Genomic DNA, 22479 nt, shown 5'->3' on the forward strand with positions numbered 1-22479 from the left:
CCGCCGAGTTTAGACCAGAGCCTTCGCGCCTGTGCGATCCACATAACATACATTCGTAATATTTTCTGTTAAGAAACAGCTACAAGTTGGAACGAACACAGCCCCCGTGTGTTCAAGAACAAGAACAAGGAAGCTGCGCGCTGAGCGCTGCAGAATTGTGAACGCGCACCGCCATCTGGATTCACTAACGGAGGCACCCTGACAGCTCCTAATTATAATTTATGTACTTCTTTGCGCAAGCACGCACGAAATATGCCCAAAATGGCGGAACAAAACTACATTTACCCTATCACTTCAAGCCTATTAAAACGAAAACACAAGGAAGACGAATCACTGACCAGATGACAGAAAACGCTAAGGAATGTCTGGAATTCCTCTCACCAAAGCCCTTCTTCTTCTTCTTTTTTTTCTTATAACATTAGGATCTCGAAACTCCTCCCAGTTTCACTGGGAAGGAGTCCGAGCCCTAAAAAATGTTTTAAGAGGGGTGCAGTTCCTCATTGGAGGGGAGGGGAGAGCACTAGCAGGTGGATCAGATGGGATGATCAGAGGGATGTAAATGTATGTGTCATCATAGGGTGTTTCTAGTTGGGCTGGCTCTGCAATGCCAGACGGGAGCCTCAATGGGGGCTCTTTAGCAGAGATCTTTTGATCTTCAGCTGTATGAAAAGTGCAAGTAAGTGGGTGTAGGTTTAGGGTGGGGGGCAAGTGATTATGAGTCCAAGGGATCCCCCAAAACATTTTTTAATGGAGCTGTGGTTCCCTTGACACAGTAAAACCAACAGAGCTATCATGGGTAATAATGTACTGATATCTTCAGAGAGTGTTGAGTGTTTCATGCCTCGGGTGCCTGCAGGTCGGCAGAGGAGGGCAAGTCCTGACTAATATATCACAAGGTCCACTTTTACTCCATGCAGCAAGTCACAGTCCTCTGTCTTACCTAAGGGTTATCACTGACTCAGCTCCTGGATTGGATCTCCTCTCCTGCACCACAGCAGGTACAGTATTAACCTAACTAGATTTGAAACCCTAGGCTACCTCTTGGTCTTCAATCCTCTGTAGGGTAGGTATTAACCTGGTCCTGATGAAATGCCACCGACCCTATAAGCACTGAGACATGAAACATGTTGACCTCCCTGAACTCTTAATCACTTGCGCACCACTCTATACATACACCCCCTCTCCTGCACTACGCTAAATCTCATGAAACCACCTGAAAAAACAAAGCGAACACAGCAATACAAATATTTCACATGGAAGTAAAATGTTGAAATCTTTACGTGTCGTAATCCTGGATGACGTTCCCCACACACCAAAGGGCAGTCAGGTATTCATTGACTCCGTTTGGACTGATAAAATGGAGAGAGTCTTGCGATTTGGGATCTCCATTGGAACCAGTGAAATCTATGCCCACCTGTTAAAAGATAAGCACATGAGAGCTTCATTTAGTACCTCAAGTACACTACCCCCAACCCAACTCTAAATGAATCCAGTCTAAAAATATAAGATACTCTAAGAAGCCAGTCTTTAAAAAAAACAGAAAGGAACTTTCACAAGAATGTGCTTGTTTTTATCACATCAATTTATTCTAAAGATCTGTTTTTATTAAAACTCAAAAAAATTAACAGATTCCCAAGCTACTGGATAAGCAAAAAATGTTCGAGGTGCAGAGTCTACATTTCTCTAGAGAGTGTGGAGAAGTTTATGGTTCGAAAAAAAATAATCACATATTGCATGCTTTAACACGATGTTTCCTAGCATTTTTTCTTTTCACGCTGTAGTTACTTTGAGTTACTCTTCTTTTGCTTTGGTCTCTCTGGATTCTACTTTTGACATTGTTTCCCCCATTTGCTTTATTCATACACCCCTTTACTCAAAAGTGTGACCCATCTCTTATCTTTGCCGTCTTAATCCTCTCTATCCTGCCCAACATGTCCTTTATTTTTATTAAGAATTATTGGCTACCAGAGCCTCACAACCAACATGTGCGATACGTAATAGGGTGCTCCAGATTATATTGCTCCATATCCAAATAGGAACGCGTAATGTACAGCGTCTTATCTAAAGGTAAAAGATTGATTTCCAAGTCTACCTTTAGCTTATTCTGTAAGAGGACCTGCAATGGTAGCCCATCTGGAAATATTTATCTAGAGATATTTACACAGCCATGTAGCTTCTAGCCCCAAATTTTGTACATATTTTCAGATACTTGAATAGAGTTGAATGACAACTGCATCTTCTAGGAACCTCTAAAGCAGATTACCACCCTCAAAAGCTCAGCTTCCAGACATTGTTTTTACTGCTTGGTGGCCTGTTAGCAATAAATCTCTTCCTCAATCGTGAGCGCTAAGTGTTCAGCCCTAACTGTGACCAAATACATCTGGCACACTGACCTTCGCTGCACAAGTGCTACGCACAAAGCAAGTTAACTCTGCTAGATTCAAACTCAAGTCACTAGCTCATTACAGACAGTCCTATATCCCAACCCCATCTGTCCTCAAAACCGTACGGATGTTATAAAAGAAGCAAAACAACTTCGTGTAAGACAATATTGGAGATACAAATGAAATGATAATTTGCTATCTGATTGGCACGCTTTGGTCATTAAAGGTTCAAACAGTGGCTGTGATCCCATATCTAGCTCACCAATCTCTATCTGGCCTTCAGTATTATTCAATCGTTGTATTGACAGGATTACCAAATGCTAACACAACTTAGCATAACAGACATAAATTATTGCAATCCACGTTACCTGTGGATGTTTCTGCCTAAGATTGGCTAGATTTGCTTAACAGTTAAGTTTTTTTCTACAGCTTAGTCTCTTTCTCAAACATTTTATAAAAAGGGAACTATTTATCTTGAATGATCTTGAAAAATATTTAATTGGAGGAAAATTGAAAATTAGAGTTATGTGCAACTTGTGTTCACAGTGATCGGGTGATCAAGCTACCTACAAGCCCACCTGATGAAGGACGGAGTGAATGGAGCAGGCAGTCGTCCTGAGAGGTGGAGCCTGTTGTTGGTCAATCATTTTCAACCAGTTCCATTAGTGTCATTTGAATGAAGCTTGTTCTCAAACAGGTGCACCGGTTTGTGGAAGTGGAGGTTGGGTTAAGGAGTTGGAGTTGTCAGCCACTTTTAAGAGACGGAGAGCCTGCTGTCATCAAGCCCACAACTCCACACTACTCTATTGCAGTACCGCATGGCAGTCCAATTGTCTGTAAGCACACCATCAGTCCCCAGAGAGAATCACAAATTGATGTGGAGGCGAGCTTCTGCTGGGGAGTAGAATCCTCTGGGCTCTACCTCTCCCAGATGACCCCTTCAACTAAGTAACGATGCATCTGTCATGATTGGGTCTGCCGCTGGTTCAACTGTGGACCATCAGCCACCACTGCACGTCTTTCGCAGTCTCTCTCAACACCTGCATGTGCCAGCTGGCATGGTCCACAAGCAACATCACAAAATAAAATAATGGACAGTGTGTTCAAACTTTTCAAACTCTCACCCTCAGTCACAGATCGGTGTTAGGCAAACACAAGGAGATGATGAATGGAGCGCTGAAACTTTTCAGACACTCACCCCCAGTAAAAGATCTGGGTTGAATCCATCATCATTATTTAGCTTGCTTCGCCACTCCAGTTCAGACCCATCCATATGCAAATCTGTCTTGACCCTGTCCCTCGTGGGAACACAGTCCAGCACGAACTGCCAAGCCAGATCTTCCCTGGACTGGAAACAACCATCCTGGGACAAGTTTGGTGCTAATACCCCTCACCAGCCAGGCTAGCTTGAATCCAATGGCAGAGTGAGTAAGGGACCCACGTCTGGGAAAGCCCTGCCAACTTAGGGCGAACAAAGCAAACACACGGAGATGATGGATGGAGCACTGAAACTTTTCAGACTCACCCCAGTCACAAATTTGGGTTTAATTCATCGTTATTTTGCTCGCCACGTCATGCCAGTCTGGACCCAGACACATGCAAATCAGTGTTGACCCTGCTACCCATGGGAACAGTCCAGCCTGAACTGCCAAGCCAGGTCCTCCCTGGACCAGAAACAGGCATTCTGGTACTGGTTTCAGGGTAACATCCCACATCAGCCAGGCTACCTTAAATCCAGTGGCAAAGTGAGCAAGGGACACACGCCTTGACATACCCTTAGACACTAAGGACACACATAGCAAAATCACAAAATAAAAATAAAATTAGTTATTTTGTCTGCTATGTTCATCCTAAGGGGCCAGGGTATGTCCAGATGTGGGTCCCTTGCTCACATTGCCACTGGATTCAAGCTAGCCTGGCTAATGTGGGATGTCACCAAGATTTATTTTCCTTTGAGAGGTCGGAGGCGCTCCTCCACGCTAATTAGAAACACATGGCCCCATAAAGATAAGAAAGTGCTTCATGACTAACTTGCATATGGCTGGGTCCAAACTGAGGTGGCGTAGTGGTCAAAAGAACGATGGATTTAACTCGGATCTTTTGACTGGGGGAGAAAGTTTGCATTGTCAGCATTCAGTCCATCATTTGTTTGCTGTAACGCTTCTTGCCTTAAGTGGGATGGGTATGCCCAGACGTGGGTCCCTTGCTCACTGTGCCACTGGATTCAAACTAGCCTGGCTGAACAAGGGTGACCTACTCAGAAACCAGTCCCAGGATGCTTGTTTCAGGTCCAGAGAGACCCTGGCCTGGCAGTTCGGGGTTGACTGTTCCCATGAGGAGCAGGGTCAAGATTGATTTGCATATGACTGGGTCAAAAGTGGGGTGGCTTTGTGAACAGAAGAACGATGATGGATTCAACCCAGATCTGTGACTGGGGGTGAGTGTCTGAAAAGTTTCAGCACTCCATCCATCTTATGGTGTCTGCTGTGGTCCACAAGCAGCCTTCAGGAGAACAATAGGCCAAGAAAGCCTCAGAGCCGACCTCACGGAGACCCAGGCAACAGGTTGAAACATTGGGATCATAGACCGAGTGTCCTGGACTTGCTACGGCAGAAGAAAGGCTAGGAAGAGCACATTATCCATATTACCCATATGTGAATTAGTCAGTGGGACTTTGGCACGTTGATGGAAAACCCTAATGATGAGGTTGGCAGTTGTCTGGAGGTGGTTTACAACTGGGTGAGGCGAGCCAGTCTTCAGCAGCTAGTCATCAAGAAATAGGAAGACTGGTATTCCCTACCTCCACATGTGGGGTGTGACTACCACCATCACCTTTGTGAACACCTGAGGCGCACTGGTAAGGCCAAAGGGGACCACTGTGAACTGAAAGTGCTTCTGGCCTATCTGAAACTGCAGGCAACGTCTGTGAGACGCTTTCTGACCGATACTGCACGGCCGAGGACAAGTTAAAGTGGTTTTGCAGCAGCTGCTTGGGTAGAGGCTGTTTGGGTACCTCATTGCCCTTGGGAGCCTGGACGCTGTTGGAACATCCCCGGTCTCAACCTTGAAAGTTATGGGAAGCCTGCTGCTGCAGCTGAGGTGGGTATGGTCTCTGCCTATGCAGGAAGCCCCTACCAAAACCACGAAAAGGGCGCTGCAGCTGGGGGAAATGCTGAGCTGGCGGAGCCAAGCCTAGAGAATGGCCATGAGGCCTTGCTTTCCTTAAACTTCCCAAGAGCAGACTCCGCTTTTGCTCCAAACAGCCTACAGCCTTTAAAGGGCATGTGTATAAGATAGTTGGTTATCCGCAGAAAAGTCCATGGAGAAAATCCAGTCGTGTTGTCTAAGCACCATACTGGTGCAGACTGCCCGACCCAGTCGGTAGTGTCCAGACCAGATTTAATAGAATATCTAGCAGCTTCTAATCCGCCCAAGAACAGCTTTCGTAAAGGTTTGACAGACATCGTTGGAGACCACTGGCAAAATATTGCCACCTTGTCCCATAACGAGTGTGAATATCTGTTCAGGGGGCATGTAGTGTTTACCAACCGGAGTACAAGGCTGGCCGAGGAGAACATCCTTTTGGTGAATGACTCCATTCGTTTTGATTCTCTGTCAGGTGGGGTGGTAGGGAATGCATTGGGGGTCAGGTGGCTCACCAATGCTTGGACAAAAGTGCCCTCCAGGATGGGATGATGCACTAGGAAATCTGCTTCTGCGGATGCCAGTCTTTGCCACCTCACCACCTGTATCTACCGATGAGCAAGATCTAGGTGCCCACCGTTACATCATATAAGGCCTTGTTAAAGGTGAGCAGAAACTCCTGAGTAGATTGAGCAGGGTAAGGGGCCTCTGTCAGAATGGTAGTTTTGAATTTCTGGGTTGGTAGAACGAGGTCAAGTGTCTCTGCCGCCCTTCGAATCACTGTGCCTTAGGATGCGGACTCTTCAGTAGCCACAGCTGGGTTTAATGAGTAAAGAGCAATGTCTGGTGTAGCGTTCAGACTAGTAGCATCCTGGACATCAAAGATACTGCCTTCATCGTATTGATCATGGTCATCCTCATCGAGATTGTCTAATTCATAATGTGGGGTATAGTCTGGCACAGAATAGGCATATTGTCAAATTCTGGGTGGTTGAGTATGGATCTCTAAAACAGACAGTACAATCTGTTCCCTTTCCGTGCTGTCGAGATCAGCATTGATTTACCAGTCGTGGCGCCAAACGCAGCGTTGTGCATGGCGCAGAGTGCAGAACCATGAACTGCATCAGGACTGAGTTTGGGGGAGCCGAAAATGTGGACAAAATCAGGCTCAAGGAAAGGTTGAGGGGTGCAGCCGAGGGCAGATCCACCGATGGCAGATGGACTGGAGGCCCCCTTGAATCCACAGGCCGAAGGCTCTCCAGAGAGATCTAGTATGGTACCAAAACTGTGGTCCATGGCCACCTTCAGTAGTTGGAGCTGCTGTGATGTCGCTGTTCATTGAAGGTGAGAACAAAGTGGGACTAGCGTTGGGATCAGTTCCTTTGTGGGAATAGGGGTGCAGGGTAGGAGGCACGACTCAGCGGCCTAGAAGTAATAGGTATGCAGCACAACTCAGAGTGGTGAGAGTAGGGGATGAAGGAGACCCATGCTTAAATTTATTACGCTTCTTGTGGGATTACATCAAATTACTTGAGGTGCTTCACTTCGAAGATAACTTGGCACTGGAGCATGGCGCACCCTCAATTTCGACGGAACCATTGTGTCTCCAACTGTGAGTGCTTTATCCACCTCGGGAGTACAGCATCTGCTAGTTTGCCCTCATGCTTGTGGATGGCCTTTTGTTAATTTTTGCACAACACACACTTGACACAGAGTCGTGTTTGCTACCAAGGCACGATAGATACACGTCATGGGTGTCTGTCACAGACAACTGGCGGCGAAAGTCACAACACTGTTTAAACCTTGTTGCTTTACGGCATGACATTGTCTGCAGACTGAAGAAATTCTAGAGAAAAATCAATCAGAATTGATAGTATTTGAGAGCTCCAGATCTGCTTTGGCAGGCTTTGAAAGAAAGGAGCCGATATCAGCGTGCGGAGGTGGTGCATATGTAGTGGCCCCGTCATGTGTAGGACGCGACTGAGTCGATAGAGCCGTGCAGATCCACGTGTTGACACGCAAGGGAATTGCTACAAAAGTTTCCAGATCTAGTCTGGCACCTGGGGTGATTCACAAGGTGAGTAATCGACAGTCTGCATCAGAAATTAGATATTTCAGTGTGGCATCGTGCATGGGTTTAACAGGTTCTTCCATTAACCTTGCTAGAACTAAGGTAAGGTTACAATGCAGAGTAGTTGCTGTTCTTGCAAGGAATAATCTTTTAGCTCCCTCCACGAACCTCCAAATTAATAGGATTGTGAACATTTCTTTGAATGTACTTCTTGTACAAAAACTGTAATCGCTTACAAATGCGCCCTTAGTGAAGCATAGGATAATGCATTTACTTTTTGTTAGATGTGTAAGATAACAAACTATGACAGCTTCATGAGGTAAACTGTCAAGGAATGTTTTGTCCTTACACCATGCTAAGTATCTTTTCCACTTAAAGGCATAGACCTTCTTAGTAGAAGGTCTCGTTCCCTCATTAATAATTACCAATGTTGCATTTGGTAAGTGCAAATGCTGCAACTCCATTTCACAAACCATGCCATTAATTGCAGATCCTCTGGGTTTGGGGAAAATACGTTTTCATCTTTGGTCAAGGTGTCCTTGTGTAAGGGTGTTTCGACATTCTGTTGGTTGGACAGTTGTAGAAGGTGGAAGAAGGTGGAAGAATCAAGGTTGTATGGCTATATTGGTGCTCTTAGGATCATGGTCATGTTGGACACTGACCGTATCTAAAACTGTTGACATTAGTGGTATTGGGGAAAAGGCGTATGCAAATATCCTGAACCAGCTGATTGACACAGCATTTCCCAGAGACTGTGGGTGGTAGTGAAGGATGCAAAGGCCTGGCATCATTTTCTGACTTCTACGTTTGCAAAAAGGTCCACCTGTAGTTGACCACAGTGTTGGAAGAGTGTCTACTATAGATGGTGTTAGTTATTTATTGGCGCAGGATGTTTTTCTGCTTAATTCATCTGTGTCTATGTTGTGTATCCCTGGGGCATGATTTGCTATAAGTTAGATGTTATTTGTGATTGTCCATTTTCAGATTGTCTGGGTGAGTTGGGATAGTGGGTATGTCACTGTGCTCCCCTGCTTGTTGAACTCGAACATCGTTGTTGTGTTGTTGATCAGTATTTGAAAAGTCTCAGTTAAGTCCAATTTGAGGACTAGAAACTAGACAGAAAACAGCTGTGTTTCATTTCGTCAGCTGTACCTTTTATTGCATCTTTTAGTAACAGTTGCTCTACTTCCGCTTGTTGGATCTCCAAATAGTCCTGTTTGGACCCCTGAAGCCTTGGTGATTTGTTGGTTTCTCTACAGAGTCTATACAATGACCATACTTTACAATATTTACAACCCACTTCTCCCTGGTGAAAGATGGACATCCACTGGTCTAGGAAAACCTTTATCCTCCCCCCGCCCATTAGGTGTTTTTAATTCAAGGTGCCGGCGGTGGGTAACGGATACAAGTTATTTTGAGGAGCAGGAAGCAGATCCCCTAGAGTGTCTGCCCCAGGGTTTTCCACTTCCTCTAAAGAAAGATATTTGATTGCTTTTTACACCTTTGCAATGGCACCAACAGAGGACCCCTGGGTGTCTTTGGGCGAGTGTGCCAGCAAAAAGGCCTTAATTAATGGTCTATAGGTTTGTAAAGCCCCCATGGCCTTTGCGGTTTCATGGGCTTTCTCTATAACCTCTAGGGAGTGGTCGGACTCTGGGCCGAAGAGTAGTCCTTCCTTAAGGGGCATATTATTGATATTTGAATGGGCTTCTGGTTTGAAACCAGATCTATGCTTGCCGGCAAGCTGTTTTTGCTGCATTCACAGCTGACTTTAGACAGAAGCTATAATATTTTTCCCCCCGCAAAAGATGATTTTTGCTCTTTTTTGATGTTCTTCAGGGAAATGGGCCATGAGCGCCTACATTTCCTTCCAATGTTGGTGAGCATGCCTATTTAAATAAATCATTAGAATTATATATACACTAATGTGTGACTGCTGCTCTCTCCATTTTCTTCACACCGCCATCTAATCTCACGCTTTTGTCATCAGGCGGTGGCCCAATGGATGCCGGTGACACTGCCGTTTTCTTTGCTGAAGTGACAACTAATGAGTCTACTGCAACGTGCCCTCTGATCTATTTTGGATCCATGGTAAACTCCTTGTATTTCTTTTTGACATGTGGCGTACCGGCTGTATTTGGCCTAGTGAAAACATCTCTATCCTGTTGAATTATGCTTGGCAATCTCAGGAGAAATTAGTTTCTCTTGTAAACACCACCACCACCATCACTATTTACAATAACGGGATTGTCCTATCAAAAGCCTCAGACAGGAACCTGGAACTACTGCTAGACAACTTGTTCCCCACTTTCAAAGAACACCTCTCCAATTCACGAACCAACACTTATATCTCCTCCAGTCCCACCAACCATGACCTCACAGCTACATACTCCTCAATCAGGGGCACACCTACCACCCCTGACCTCCCATCCCCCACCCACAACCCCACTAACCCAATTCAGCACTCAAGCACAGACAGATCGCTCCCCCTCATACACCACTCACACCCCCGCCCCTTCTACCAACTCGCGGACCCCCACACATACCTTCAACACTCCTATCACACCTACAGCGGGCATTAACACCCCGCTCACCGCTGACAGCACAGCTCCCACCCATAACACACCTAACTTAATCCAGCACCAGAATAACACGCACTCCGACAAATCCCCCCCTTTATCCCCCCCCATTCTCAGTCCCCACTACCCTCTAACCAACTACGCAGAACATACCTCCTCTCTTAATTTAACTCCCCCTCCCCTCAACAGGATCATCTCCAATCCCGCTTCCCCTCCTACTGGCAGCCCCCATTATCCTCCCTGCACCCCCACCACGGCTATCAGTCTCCCAGCCTACACCTTGACCCCCCTGCCCACCACCAATGCCCTCACTCATACCACCAACCTCCTCCCTACCTCATCCACACCCCTCCCGCCCGAAACCTCTCGCCTCCCTAACTCCATCCCGCACACCAACACAACGCAGACCTGCTCGAACACCAGCCCTCTCCCCCACCTGCACACGAATTCCCTTGTCAACCAATCACCCCTGACTTCCACCACCTACCCCACGATGGACTACATCATGGCCACCCTCACTCAGATCAAAGTAGACATACACCCCATCAAAGAACTTCTCTCTACACACCCCATACACCCCTCACCCACCCACCCTGACCCTCACCCACCCACCTCCACCTTCCCTCCCAACTTGCCCCCTACTCCGCCGGCTGACTCCCTCACTCAACACGCCCCACACCGGGCGTCAATCCCTGCTCATAGGCGCAGTAATTGCCCTCGTCCCCCGCATCGCCCCTGCAACGCCTCACTCAACTACACCTCCCCGCCCAACTTATCCCCCACCCTTCCGACTAACTCTCTCACTCAGCTATCCCCCAATCTGACCTCAATCCCAGCTCGTAATCGCAACAACCGCCCTCGTCACACCCACAACTCTTCTTCTGACCTCGACACACACACCCTTCTCCGCTTCTATGACCCAGCCCCCCAAATTCACACAACCACCCCACACCTCAACATTCCCACGATACACTCAAATCCCCTTAGACCACCCACACTAAACAGCAGATTCTCCATCCCCAATAACCTTAGAAAAGTCCCTCTCTCTCTAGAACCATCTACCACCCTCAACACACCCCGTCTTAAATGCACTCTTCTCAACTGCAGATCAGCCAAGAAACATTCCGCCGCCATTGCTGACCTTCTCTTATCGCGGGACCTTGACCTAATCATCCTGACTGAAACCTGGCTAACTGAATCTTCGACACCTATAATGGACATCTTGGTTCCTCCCAACTACCACATTATCAGGCTCGACAGAACAGGCAAAATAGGTGGTGGAATCGCATGCATCTACAGGAACAACCTCTCTGTTCAGAAAGTCAATTCCACCTCCCTACCATCCCCAACATCCTGGGAATACATCTGCCTCGACATTATTAGTGAGGGCAAACCGATATGCTCTCTTCACAACATTTACCACCCACCCAGGGACAACTTCACCTTTTCCGAACAAATCATGGATTTGATCTCAACCAATTCCGGACGGCAACTCACCCAAATATACCTTGGTGACTTCAACCTCCACTGGAACGATCGCAACGACGCAGTGGTAAATAGTCTTAAAAATTTCCTCGATGCCCTTAACCTCACCCAAATATGCAACAGCCCGACCCACGAGAAAGGTTCTACCCTCGACCTGATCATCTCCAAAGAGGACTCTATCCAACTCGAGTCCATCCAACCCTGTGACTGGTCAGATCATCATATTGTCACATTCTTTATCAATGAAAAAGTCAAAGTTAACCCGGCTCAACTCTCCAAGCCCAAAGTCTGGAAAAGAGACTCGAAAAAGCTCAACCCAGGCACTTTGCCCCCTAACAGTTGCAATCTCCTACTCCCACCGACAGGCGCTACGGACGTCCAAACTCAGACTGACCACTATCTCAACGCTATGACCTCTATAATTAATGAGGCTGCACCTATGGAGCTGAAAAGAGTCTCTACTAAAATCTCCAAACCATGGTACGACGGGAGTCTCAATGAGGATAGACGAGACATGCGAATGGCAGAACGTACCTGGAGATCAGCTCCCTCTGCAATGCACCTAAAAGATCTGAAGAAAAAGAGAAACGCCTACTTCAGGAAAATAAAACGCTCAAAATCAGACTTCTTCAGCCTCCAACTAGACCAAGCAAAAAACCGCCCGAGAAAACTATTTGAGCTAATCAATTCACAATCCAAGGAGCAACCCCAACCACTCAGCACTAGGCGTGAGGCACCCTCCTGTGAAGACTTCGCTGCTTTCTTTATCCAAAAAACGGACAAAATAAAAAGCGATCTCCTCATTGACGCAAGCCTCTACTCCAAACCCCAATGCCTAGCACCCACTGAACCAAAAAACAATGCTACATGGTCAACCTTCGGCACATACTCGGAAGAAGAAATTGGCAAACTGCTCAGCACCCTGAAACCATCCAATCACCTCACGGACCCCCTCCCTGCCTCCGCAGTAAAAGACTTTACCCCTTTGCTTCTCCCTCTCTGGACTAAAATTATCAACAGCTCTCTCCAACAAGGAAGCATACCTGACTCCCTCAAAGTTGGTCAGGTCACACCTCTACTAAAGAAACCTACAGCCGACCCCTCTGATCTCAACAATTACCGTCCCATCACCAATATTCCCACTCTCGCCAAACTGCTGGAAAAATGCGCACAACTACAATTGACTAAACACATTGAGCAATTTGATCTCCTCAACCCTCACCAGTCAGGCTTCCGAGCAGGACACAGCACAGAAACTGCTATGACTCACATAATTGACGACGCACTTCAGATGCTAGACCAAAACGACACCTGCCTCCTCATCCTTCTTGATCTCTCTTCAGCATTCGACACCGTTAAACATGAGAATCTTCTAGAACTACTAAACACAAGAATGCGTTTATCTGGAACTGTTCTCAAGTGGCTCACTTCCTTTCTTCACAACAGGTCGCAGAAATTCAAGAGTAACAACCTGATGTCCTCGCCAATACCGGTAACGCTAGGTGTCCCCCAAGGATCCTCTCTATCCCCAACTTTGTTCAACCTAGTCATGGAACCTCTCACCACCTTGCTACAAGCATCCAATGTACACTTTCACATGTACGCCGATGACACCCAACTTTACCTCAAATTACAATCCCCCAATGACATCTTGCTCCTGAACTCAACGATCAGATGCACCCAATCCTGGCTTGCCGATAATCACCTCAAACTCAATGCCCTGAAAACAGAGTTCCTTCTGATCTCACCTCCAGCGAAGATATCCACCACCCAAATTTGGCTTAAACTCCTAACCACACTCAATGTCCAACCCACCATCGTGGACACAGCAAAATCTGTAGGCATAACACTCGACACCAATCTCAACATGCAGCAATATATCAGCAAGGCAACAAAGGGAGCGAACTTCCAGATCAATACTCTGAGGAAACTTAAACCCTACCTCCCAGCCAAAGACTTCCAAACCGCAGTACAAGCGCTAGTCATCCCACGAATTGAATACGGCAGCACCGCCCTCTGCGGACTCCCCCTAACTACAACCGCACCACTAAGAGCTTCTCTGAATGCTGCAGCGAGACTCATCACGGGGTCAAAAAAGCACTCCCATATTACCCCCGACTTGAAATCCCTGAATTGGCTGCCTTTTGAAGCCAGAATACATCTGAAAATCGCCTGCATGACACACAAGGCGGTACACCTAAACTCACCCGGCTACCTCGCTCAGAAACTGACAATCTCTGGGGGAATTAGAAACACGAGAGGCACAAACAATCTTCTGCTGAAACCTCGAAGATTCCGGAAGGAAAAAACATACAAGCGCTCCTTCTCAGGAATGGCGCCTAGGATTTGGAACTCACTCCCTCCCGAAACCAGGCTTATCTCTTCCACTACACTCTTTAAAAAAGAAGTAAAAGGCTATCCTCATGGCTAAATACACTTGAACTATTATCTCGAACTCTGTTAACACCCTGCTCCGATCTGTACTACATGTTTGACCCATTTACTTATTTGTATGAGTTGTCTTATTACTCACGTGATGGGCTTTGCAGCCACATATTTGTACTGTGTGATCTACTGATTTATTTGTTTGAATATGTTCCCTCATGTACCCCTCTATGTAAAGCGCTCTGATATCTGCCAAGATCTTGTTCGCGCTATATAAAACTTTGAAAATAAATAAATAAAATAAAACAGGATTTAGGGTCACCAGGATAAAACATGTATCTTTTTTCTACCTCCAATTCTACTCCAATAGCATGCTGCTGCCTTTTTGACTACCCCGTGGTACACTGTGGTGTCATATGGAGGGGATGGACTTGAGAGATGTGGCTGCCTCTTCGTGAGGTAAATCTGCTTCAGTGTCTACCCACACAGTATATTCCTCCGATATGTGGAAACAGATGTCTTCAAAGTAGGCCTGTGTAAGCGTATATTCCACCTTCCCTTAGTCTGCATCTTCTTGTATTTCTTGTTATGGCTCTTGTCCAATGTCTTTGGTTGTTTATATTGAGCTAAACTGTCTTGAAAGCCTTTGTTGTCTTTATTAATCCATCGATTTTGTCCTCCAGTGCCCTTTTCTTCCTCTTGACCTCAGTGGTGTCAGAGGTTTACTGTCCCTTTGGGACTTTTCCTGTCACGCCTGCCCATCTCTGTCTCCCTTCAACATTGATCATCTTCCGAAGTCATGGCGATGCTCTACAGGGCCTCCTTACCTGTTCATTACTCTCATCCAAATGGATGAAGATTACAAGCTCCTTTGACTGCAGACTTCTTATGCATCACAGGTATAGCCTTTTGTGGCGTGCTATCGCTCAATGCCTTTTGCTTCAGCGTCACAGGCGGTTTTGTGGGATCCTTAAGTCTCGACCCCTCTGATGATTTAAGGGATAGGGCACTGTGGGTATAGGGCCCACTTCCACAAACTCCACTGTGTCTTCAAGGTCAGAGTCTCTGTGCTCACCCTGATCTTCCTCTGACTTGGCGCCATTGTTGAGAAACCCATCTCCTCTATTGACAGAGCCCCCCTCTCTTCGGCATCTCTAACTTGTACAACACAGCCATGTCGGTTACAGCCAAGGTCCTCAAAGTTTAATTGCCCTATGCACAATGGTTTTTGGTTTAAAAAGTGAGCATGGAAAGTAATTCTCTGGCGTATGGTCTTTAGGATGGCAAAACATACAGACTGGGTGTTCTTAGTTGAGGGTCGAACCTACAATGGCAGTTCGGGTAGAATTTAAAGATCGTGCTCATGCGATAAAAATAGCACTGAGGAACACAGGGATTTAATGTGGACTATTTACCATTCTAAGATTATGTCAAAGCACCCCCAAACAAACCCTGAAAACTTCTCTCCTTTGTCAATCCCAATGACATGCATATGGTGTTTTCCTTGAGGTATCATCAACAGAAATCGGGAGCTTGATGGATGCACCTCCAAACTAAACAGTGGGGGGAAAAACTAACATGGTGGGCACGAACAGGAGCATTGTAAGATTCTGGTTGACATTATACAAGGGCTACGCCTATGCTGACCCCACTCACTATCCAAAATACCTTTACCAAAGATGCTTCCAGACCCAAACACTAGATGGCAGAATAGAGCAAAGCATGTGACTCTAGAAGAAATGTCCTGCTGCAAAGCCACAGACTAAGGCATCAAATATGTAACAAGGGACTAAAATAGCTCCGTCTCAAGTCAGAGCAGCTGCTAAAAACAAAAGGGACAACAGAGATTCAATACGGCACTTCCGAAACATCCAAAATATCATTGGGCTGAACGAAGGCAGACTGTCACTGAAAACAGTGAACTCTTCCATCTTTGCGCAGGAGCAATCAGTCCATTAAATTTGAGAATGTCTAGAGGGAACTAAGCCTTTATTTGGCAAAGTTATCCCCAAGACTCAACGCCCAACTGAACATTTTCTGTGTTCTCTTGAGAAGATTGATTTTATAGTTTAGTACTAATCCATGAGGAATGTAAATATAAGGGAGCGAAAATGCTACACAGGCCAGTGCCAAGAAGAAAATATACGACACTGAGAAACAGGATTGTGGCAAACAGGATGATGGGAAGCAGGATTCCCTGGCACATAGAGAATGCTGCTAGTATTAAGTCAGCAATGGGCGAGAGACAGACTACATGACAAGTTAGCTTAACCTTTTTACCAAGGCCAAACTTCTCTCATATGGCGCATTATATTTATGTCGCACTAAGAATAATGAACGGAAGTCAAAAAGGAGTATCCAGGCGCCCTGCACAAATTAAATGCATCAAATGCTGAGTGTGGAAAGGGATCCATAATATAAGGAAAATCCAATGTTGGAGATTTACTGGCTAGTGAAGTGAAAAAGTTTTCCTGCACTTGTATCTTCCATAAATTCATGGTGCAATCTTTATCTCAATGATGAACATAAAAAGAATAACTGGAAGGTTAGTCCCAATGGGCTACAAAAGTTCACTATCCAAATCTCCAGGGAGCCTCTACAAGGTTATGGACTTATTAAACCAATGTTTTGATTCAACAGCTTTCATGTTGTCAACAACTAAACTAAAATATCTTTAATGGAGGTTTTGATTTTGCTTGCTTTGGGTGTCATGCTTTTTGAAGCCCTGCTCAGTGACAACAAAGCTATTACCACACTGTTGTTCAAATATCCTTGGAGTTAAAATGATCAAAACCTAGAACAAGAAATGCATTTGAAATTATAAAGTATTTTGCCCACACGCACACAACACTTAAAAATCATGCAAGGCTGGCGTAAAGACAGAGCATGCACAAGAAAGCAGAAACACAGAAAAATTAAAGCAGGGAAGCATACGGAAGGCTCTTATGAACAGAAGGGCAATAACTGGATCGTGGGCCTCCGATTTCCACTGCCATGTTAGTGACAGCCTCAAAACAACCTGGTTAAAAGAAAAGGGAAAACAGCAAAAGACCTTTTACATAATGTGAATACAAGCAAATGTTTTTGAAATCTTGTTTATGCATAGTTTTTAGCTATGAAGAACTGCAGCAGATTAGTGGGAATTACTTAAACAGCAAGAACACAATCAGAGTTGTTTAAGAAAACAGAAAGAATAGCACGCTTCATCAAACATTGCATGTATCTAAGCACATCTGAATTGTAAATGCATTGGATCCACCACATCCAAACATTTTTACCAACATAAAAATTCTTACCGTGAAGTTTATTTGGCAGCCGCCCATGACAAAATCTAAAAAGGAATATTCAGTTTCAATCTGCAACAGACCAAAAAGCACAAGTTAGAACATAGTCTGGAAGTTGAAATATAGCCAAATAAACGAGTACCAGAAAACAATCAATACCTTGCAGGATTTCACTCTAACAATTCCTGAATTTTTGTAGCTTTTCTTTTTTTGTTTCTTCTGAGGGTGAATACAGTCAAACTCAACCTGCAAAAAGAAACGTATTTGAGTAAAGCAAATAAGTGTTATGCTCCAGATGCCACAAACCCAGATTGGCAACCCCAAAAGCAAGAATTAGTAAATTCCGGTTAAAAGTGTAACAGTTTTTGTTTGTTCATTCTATGAATTTCCTTTTTGCCTTTGACTATTTATGATGGCTCCCTAGCAAGTTTTAGTGGGAGAAAATTACAGCAAGTAATATTGTTGTGATTCTAAAATGATTGAAATTGTGTATCGGGATATTGATAAGGGCAAGAAATCAAATTAAAATACATACAATACATTGAAACCATTAGCTCCAGGCCAAGCATTGCCTTAAAAGGTAATATGATACCACCAAAAAGTAAAGCAGTCAGGATTTATAGAGAAATAGTGGTAAGTCCTATGGACCTACTTTGCAACAATCCATCCAGTCAATAACCCAACTAGCATATAATATTAATACAAGTTCAGAGGAAAGCCTAACAGTATATACAAAAAACTTGTGACCCACAAACAAGTGTTGGCTATAGTCATTAATGGCTGTCCTATTTATGTGGAAATGTATAATATTTTGTTCTTTGCATTTAAATAAGATTTGTTTTTGTTGCGTAAACATTTTTGTTACTTAAATTAAACATTGGGTTTAAATACTTTATATTTGAAGATATATGCTTTGCAGTTCACAAGCTGTTTAAATATATTGTGTTCCCGTTTGCCACATGTACTAATTAAACTAAAGGAGCTATGTGCCAATATCATCTAAATGTTGGGAACAAAAAGGGTTAGGTCCTTTATGTGGTGAGGGCTAGACCTAATAACATTAGTAAACAACACAAAATGCCCAAACCACAGTTACTCAATACAATTTTTTAATATAGGGTAAGAAACACTTTATCGCTTCCCTGGACACCATTATTTTGTGTCAATCATTTTGTATTTTCTATAATTTGAAAAAATTGCTGACAGAAAAAAGACATTGTTTGCAAATATTTACAAGGCTGGACTAATGTTAGCAAACATTAAGGGCAAAGACTATTTACACATTTAGAAATTATTAGAACACACAATAGAAAATATTCTCACATCAGACATTATTGAAAAAATAATAATACAAACATATCAATTTACGAACAACAAAAAGCTAACAAACACTGAATGAGAGAAACTAGGGGTTGGGAAGATAAATGATTAAATATCTTGTATATTTTAGTGCTGGACCAGCCAGTCTTAGCTTTAGTGCAACAGTAATACTTTATGTATCCCAACCAATACTGCCGACGCGTTTCTAGACCAGACTGGAGTCACTGGTCTGTCATCAGGGCTGTATGTATCTCTTATCTGTGGGATACAAAAGCAATGTTTTGCTTAATCTAGTGTGTGGGCTCCTTTTTATCATACAGTAGCTGTAATGTCGGTGTGCGCTACATACCAAGGCTGCTCAGTGTTGAATTTCAGATCGGGTCTTTTGGGGGTCCGTTTAAATGAAATAACGTGGCCAGGCAGAGAAGCCTAAAAGAATTTAAGGGATGTTTTTAATTTTTATCATTACGAGATTGGTACAATATATTCACTAGCTAAAACAAGTTGGGGAGTGGAAGCATACCTTTTACTTTCAGTAGTGCCGAGTGCTGGCAAGGTCCATTAAAAGCGGCGTGACCATCAGTTTGGGTTCTGAGATATGGGCAAGATTAATATTCAGACGCTTAGCGGTGTGCACATTATGATAAACACTCGCTTGGAGAATTTGAGAAGGGATTGCCTACATTGATTTAATCTCTCATTTGCGCATAAATGGAATTGTTGATTTCAGCATTCTACAAAGAAAAACAAAGCGCACCCTTAGTAGAATATTTTAACTGATTCAGCGCTCAGCAAGCGCGTATTAGTGCAAGTGGGACAAATACCTGTGGCTGGAGCTGCTGCTCTGTGCTGTGGGATTCGAATTTCTCTCAGTAAAGATGGCCGCCGCTATTTCCTGTTTGTTATATGCAAAAGCTATACTGATGCATTATGGGGCATGTAGTCCCATGAGTCACATTTGCTTGAAAATAAAGGCTAGAAGTGCTGTCTACAGCACCTTATCTTAGTCTAAAGGTAATGGGTACGTCCTTCCAATTGTTTATTGTATCATGTATTTTAAAACAAAAGATGAGTACGCTAGATTGTACTAGAATTTTGGGTGGCTTCTCTGGGTCAGTGACCTGTTCTCATGCAATAGAGGACCAAGACCAGCGGGCAAGCCAGGGATGTCTAACCGATGCAAATCAGGACCAATGTGGTCAAATATGCGCTATCTCAGACAGGTTATTTAAACCAGTCTGTGCACTATTGAATTTTAAAATTAGATACGCTTCTTTTTGTAACAGAACGCGTTCGACGTCATGGCATTTTGACCTGGAGTTTACAGTGTATAGGACAGACCATTTGAATTCTTGCTCATTGTGAGACTTCTCGCAAAAATGCTCCACCATTGGAGCAGACATGACCTTTTTCTTAATCCGCAATCGGTGCTGACTTATTCTGTGGTTGACTTGCTGGCTGGTTTTTCCAATATAAATTAGTTGGCACGGACATAGAATCAAGTACACAACGTTCTTTGTTCTACAATTAGAAAATTCTTTGTGCTTCCACTTGGTCCCATGGTGTACAAACTCGTCGCCTTCTATTGTGCTAGAGCAGGCGATGCAGTTACCACACTTGTGGTGACCCTCGATAGGCTTGAGATTCCATTGCGCCAATAAGTCGCTTTTGGGCTTGGGAATAACCACGTCAGCTCGGATGAGTTCCTGGCCAATGCTGCGGTTTTTTCTGTATGCAAAAATTGGTTTGGGGAACGGGCAGCTCAGCCCCTCCAACAAATGGCAATTCTTTAATACAGCCTGTCTCAATTTGTGGGCGTCCGGACAGAAGGTAGTGACGCACACAAGTTTCTCTAGAGGTGCTCGCTGTTTGGTTTGCAGTAGACATTCTCTAGGCGTATATTTTGCACGCTTAAGAGAGTGTTTGAGGAGCTTACGTGGATAACCACGCTCTTGCATATCACAGCAAAATGCTTGGGCATGCAGCTCATAGTTTTGTATTTCTGAGCAATTCCGTCTTATTCTTAATAATTGCCCATAGGGTAAATTAGCTTTTAGACTGCGGGGATGTGCGCTTCTGTGGTGTAAAATCGTGTTTCTGTCAGTGGCTTTCCTGAACAAAGACGAAACCAACCTCCCGTCCACACACCATTTCAATATCCAAAAAAGTCATATGACTAGGGCTATTTTCTATCGAGAATTTTATATCTCTGTGCCTAGTATTGAGCCATCCATGAAAGGCCAATAACTCGGTCTGACTCCCCTGCCACAGGAGCCAGACGTCGTCTATGTACCTGTACCACTGTAGTATTTGATGTTTAAAAGGGTTATTTATGTCCACGAACCTTTCCTCATACTGCGCCATGAAGAGCACCGCCATTTCTGGGGCATAAGGACATCCCATGGCGGTGCCCTTCACTTGCATGTAGAACTGGCCGTTGAAAGTGAAGTAATTTCTCTTCAGTGCTATTGCTGCCAATTCTAAAATGAAGGCAGTCGGAACTCGATGTGGTCTTTCTCTCATGTCCAGATATATCTGCATGACTTCTAAGGCTTCTTCCTGGGGGATTTGGGTATACAAGGATGTAACGTCCATTGTAACCATGATTTGCGATTGCGGATCAAAGATGGTACCTTCGACTTTGTTCAAAAAATCGGTTGTATCGCGCAAATAAGATTTAACCTGGCACACAAATGGCTTTAAAAAGAAATCCACGTATTGCGCTATTGGCTCTAAACAAGAGTCACAGCCCGACACGATGGGACGTCCGGGGGGCTCTGTCAAGCTCTAGTGTATCTTCGGAAGAAGATAGAGGACAGGAGTCCTGGGGTACTTCTTTAGGAGGTAATCATACTCCTTATTACCCAGGAAACCACTTTCTTTGCCGGAGTCCAAGACTCTCGCAATTTGTCCCTGAATATCCTTTGTAGGGTCCTCTGTTAGTGCGCGATACCAGTGGTACAGGTACATAGACGACGTCTGGCTCCTGTGGCAGGGGAGTCAGACCGAGTTATTGGCCTTTCATGGATGGCTCAATACTAGGCACAGAGATATAAAATTCTCGATAGAAAATAGCCGTAGTCATATGACTTTTTTGGATATTGAAATGAGGTGTGTGGACGGGAGGTTGGTTTCGTCTTTGTTCAGGAAGGCCACTGACAAACACGATTTTACACCACAGAAGCGCACATCCCCGCAGTCTAAAAGCTAATTTACCCTATGGGCAATTATTAAGAATAAGACGGAATTGCTCAGAAATACAAGACTATGAGCTGCATGCCCAAGCATTTTGCTGTGATATGCAAGAGCGTGGTTATCCACGTAAGCTCCTCAAACACTCTTAAGCGTGCAAAATATACGCCTAGAAAATGTCTACCGCAAACCAAACAGCGAGCACCTCTAGAGAAACTTGTGTGCGTCACTACCTTCTGTCCGGACACCCACAAATTGAGACAGGCTGTATTAAAGAACTGGCATTTGTTGGAGGGGCTGAGCTGCCCGTTCCCCAAACCAATTTTTGCATACAGAAAAAACCGCAGCATTGGCCAGGAACTCATCCGAGCTGACGTGGTTATTCCCAAGCCCAAAAGCGACTTATTGGCGCAATGGAATCTCAAGCCTATCGAGGGGTCACCACAAGTGTGGTAACTGCATCGCCTGCTCTAGCACAATAGAAGGCGACGAGTTTGTACACCATGGGACCAAGTGGAAGCACAAAGAGTTTTCTAATTGTAGAACAAAGAACGTTGTGTACTTGATTCTATGTCCGTGCCAATTAATTTATATTGGAAAAACCAGCCAGCAAGTCAACCACAGAATAAGTCAGC

The 22479-nt window shown here is 44.6% G+C and overlaps 1 protein-coding gene across 8 annotated transcripts in view; it reads right to left on the reverse strand.

Moving 5' to 3' along the window:
• LOC144768502 (copine-1-like) overlaps window positions 1–22479 on the reverse strand; it is an 854409-nt gene that overhangs the window by 192639 nt on the left and 639291 nt on the right. For all 8 annotated transcript variants that reach the window (XM_078652218.1, XM_078652221.1, XM_078652215.1 and 5 more), the window contains 3 exons: window positions 17492–17578; window positions 17345–17404; window positions 1281–1414 (listed from right to left, as the gene is read on the reverse strand). In XM_078652218.1, the coding sequence (XP_078508344.1) occupies window positions 1281–1414; window positions 17345–17404; window positions 17492–17578 (281 nt within the window). The remainder of the gene's footprint in view (window positions 1–1280; window positions 1415–17344; window positions 17405–17491; window positions 17579–22479) is intronic.

Source organism: Lissotriton helveticus, chromosome 7 (assembly GCF_964261635.1).
Source record: "Lissotriton helveticus chromosome 7, aLisHel1.1, whole genome shotgun sequence".
In the NCBI taxonomy this organism is placed as follows: domain Eukaryota; kingdom Metazoa; phylum Chordata; class Amphibia; order Caudata; family Salamandridae; genus Lissotriton; species Lissotriton helveticus.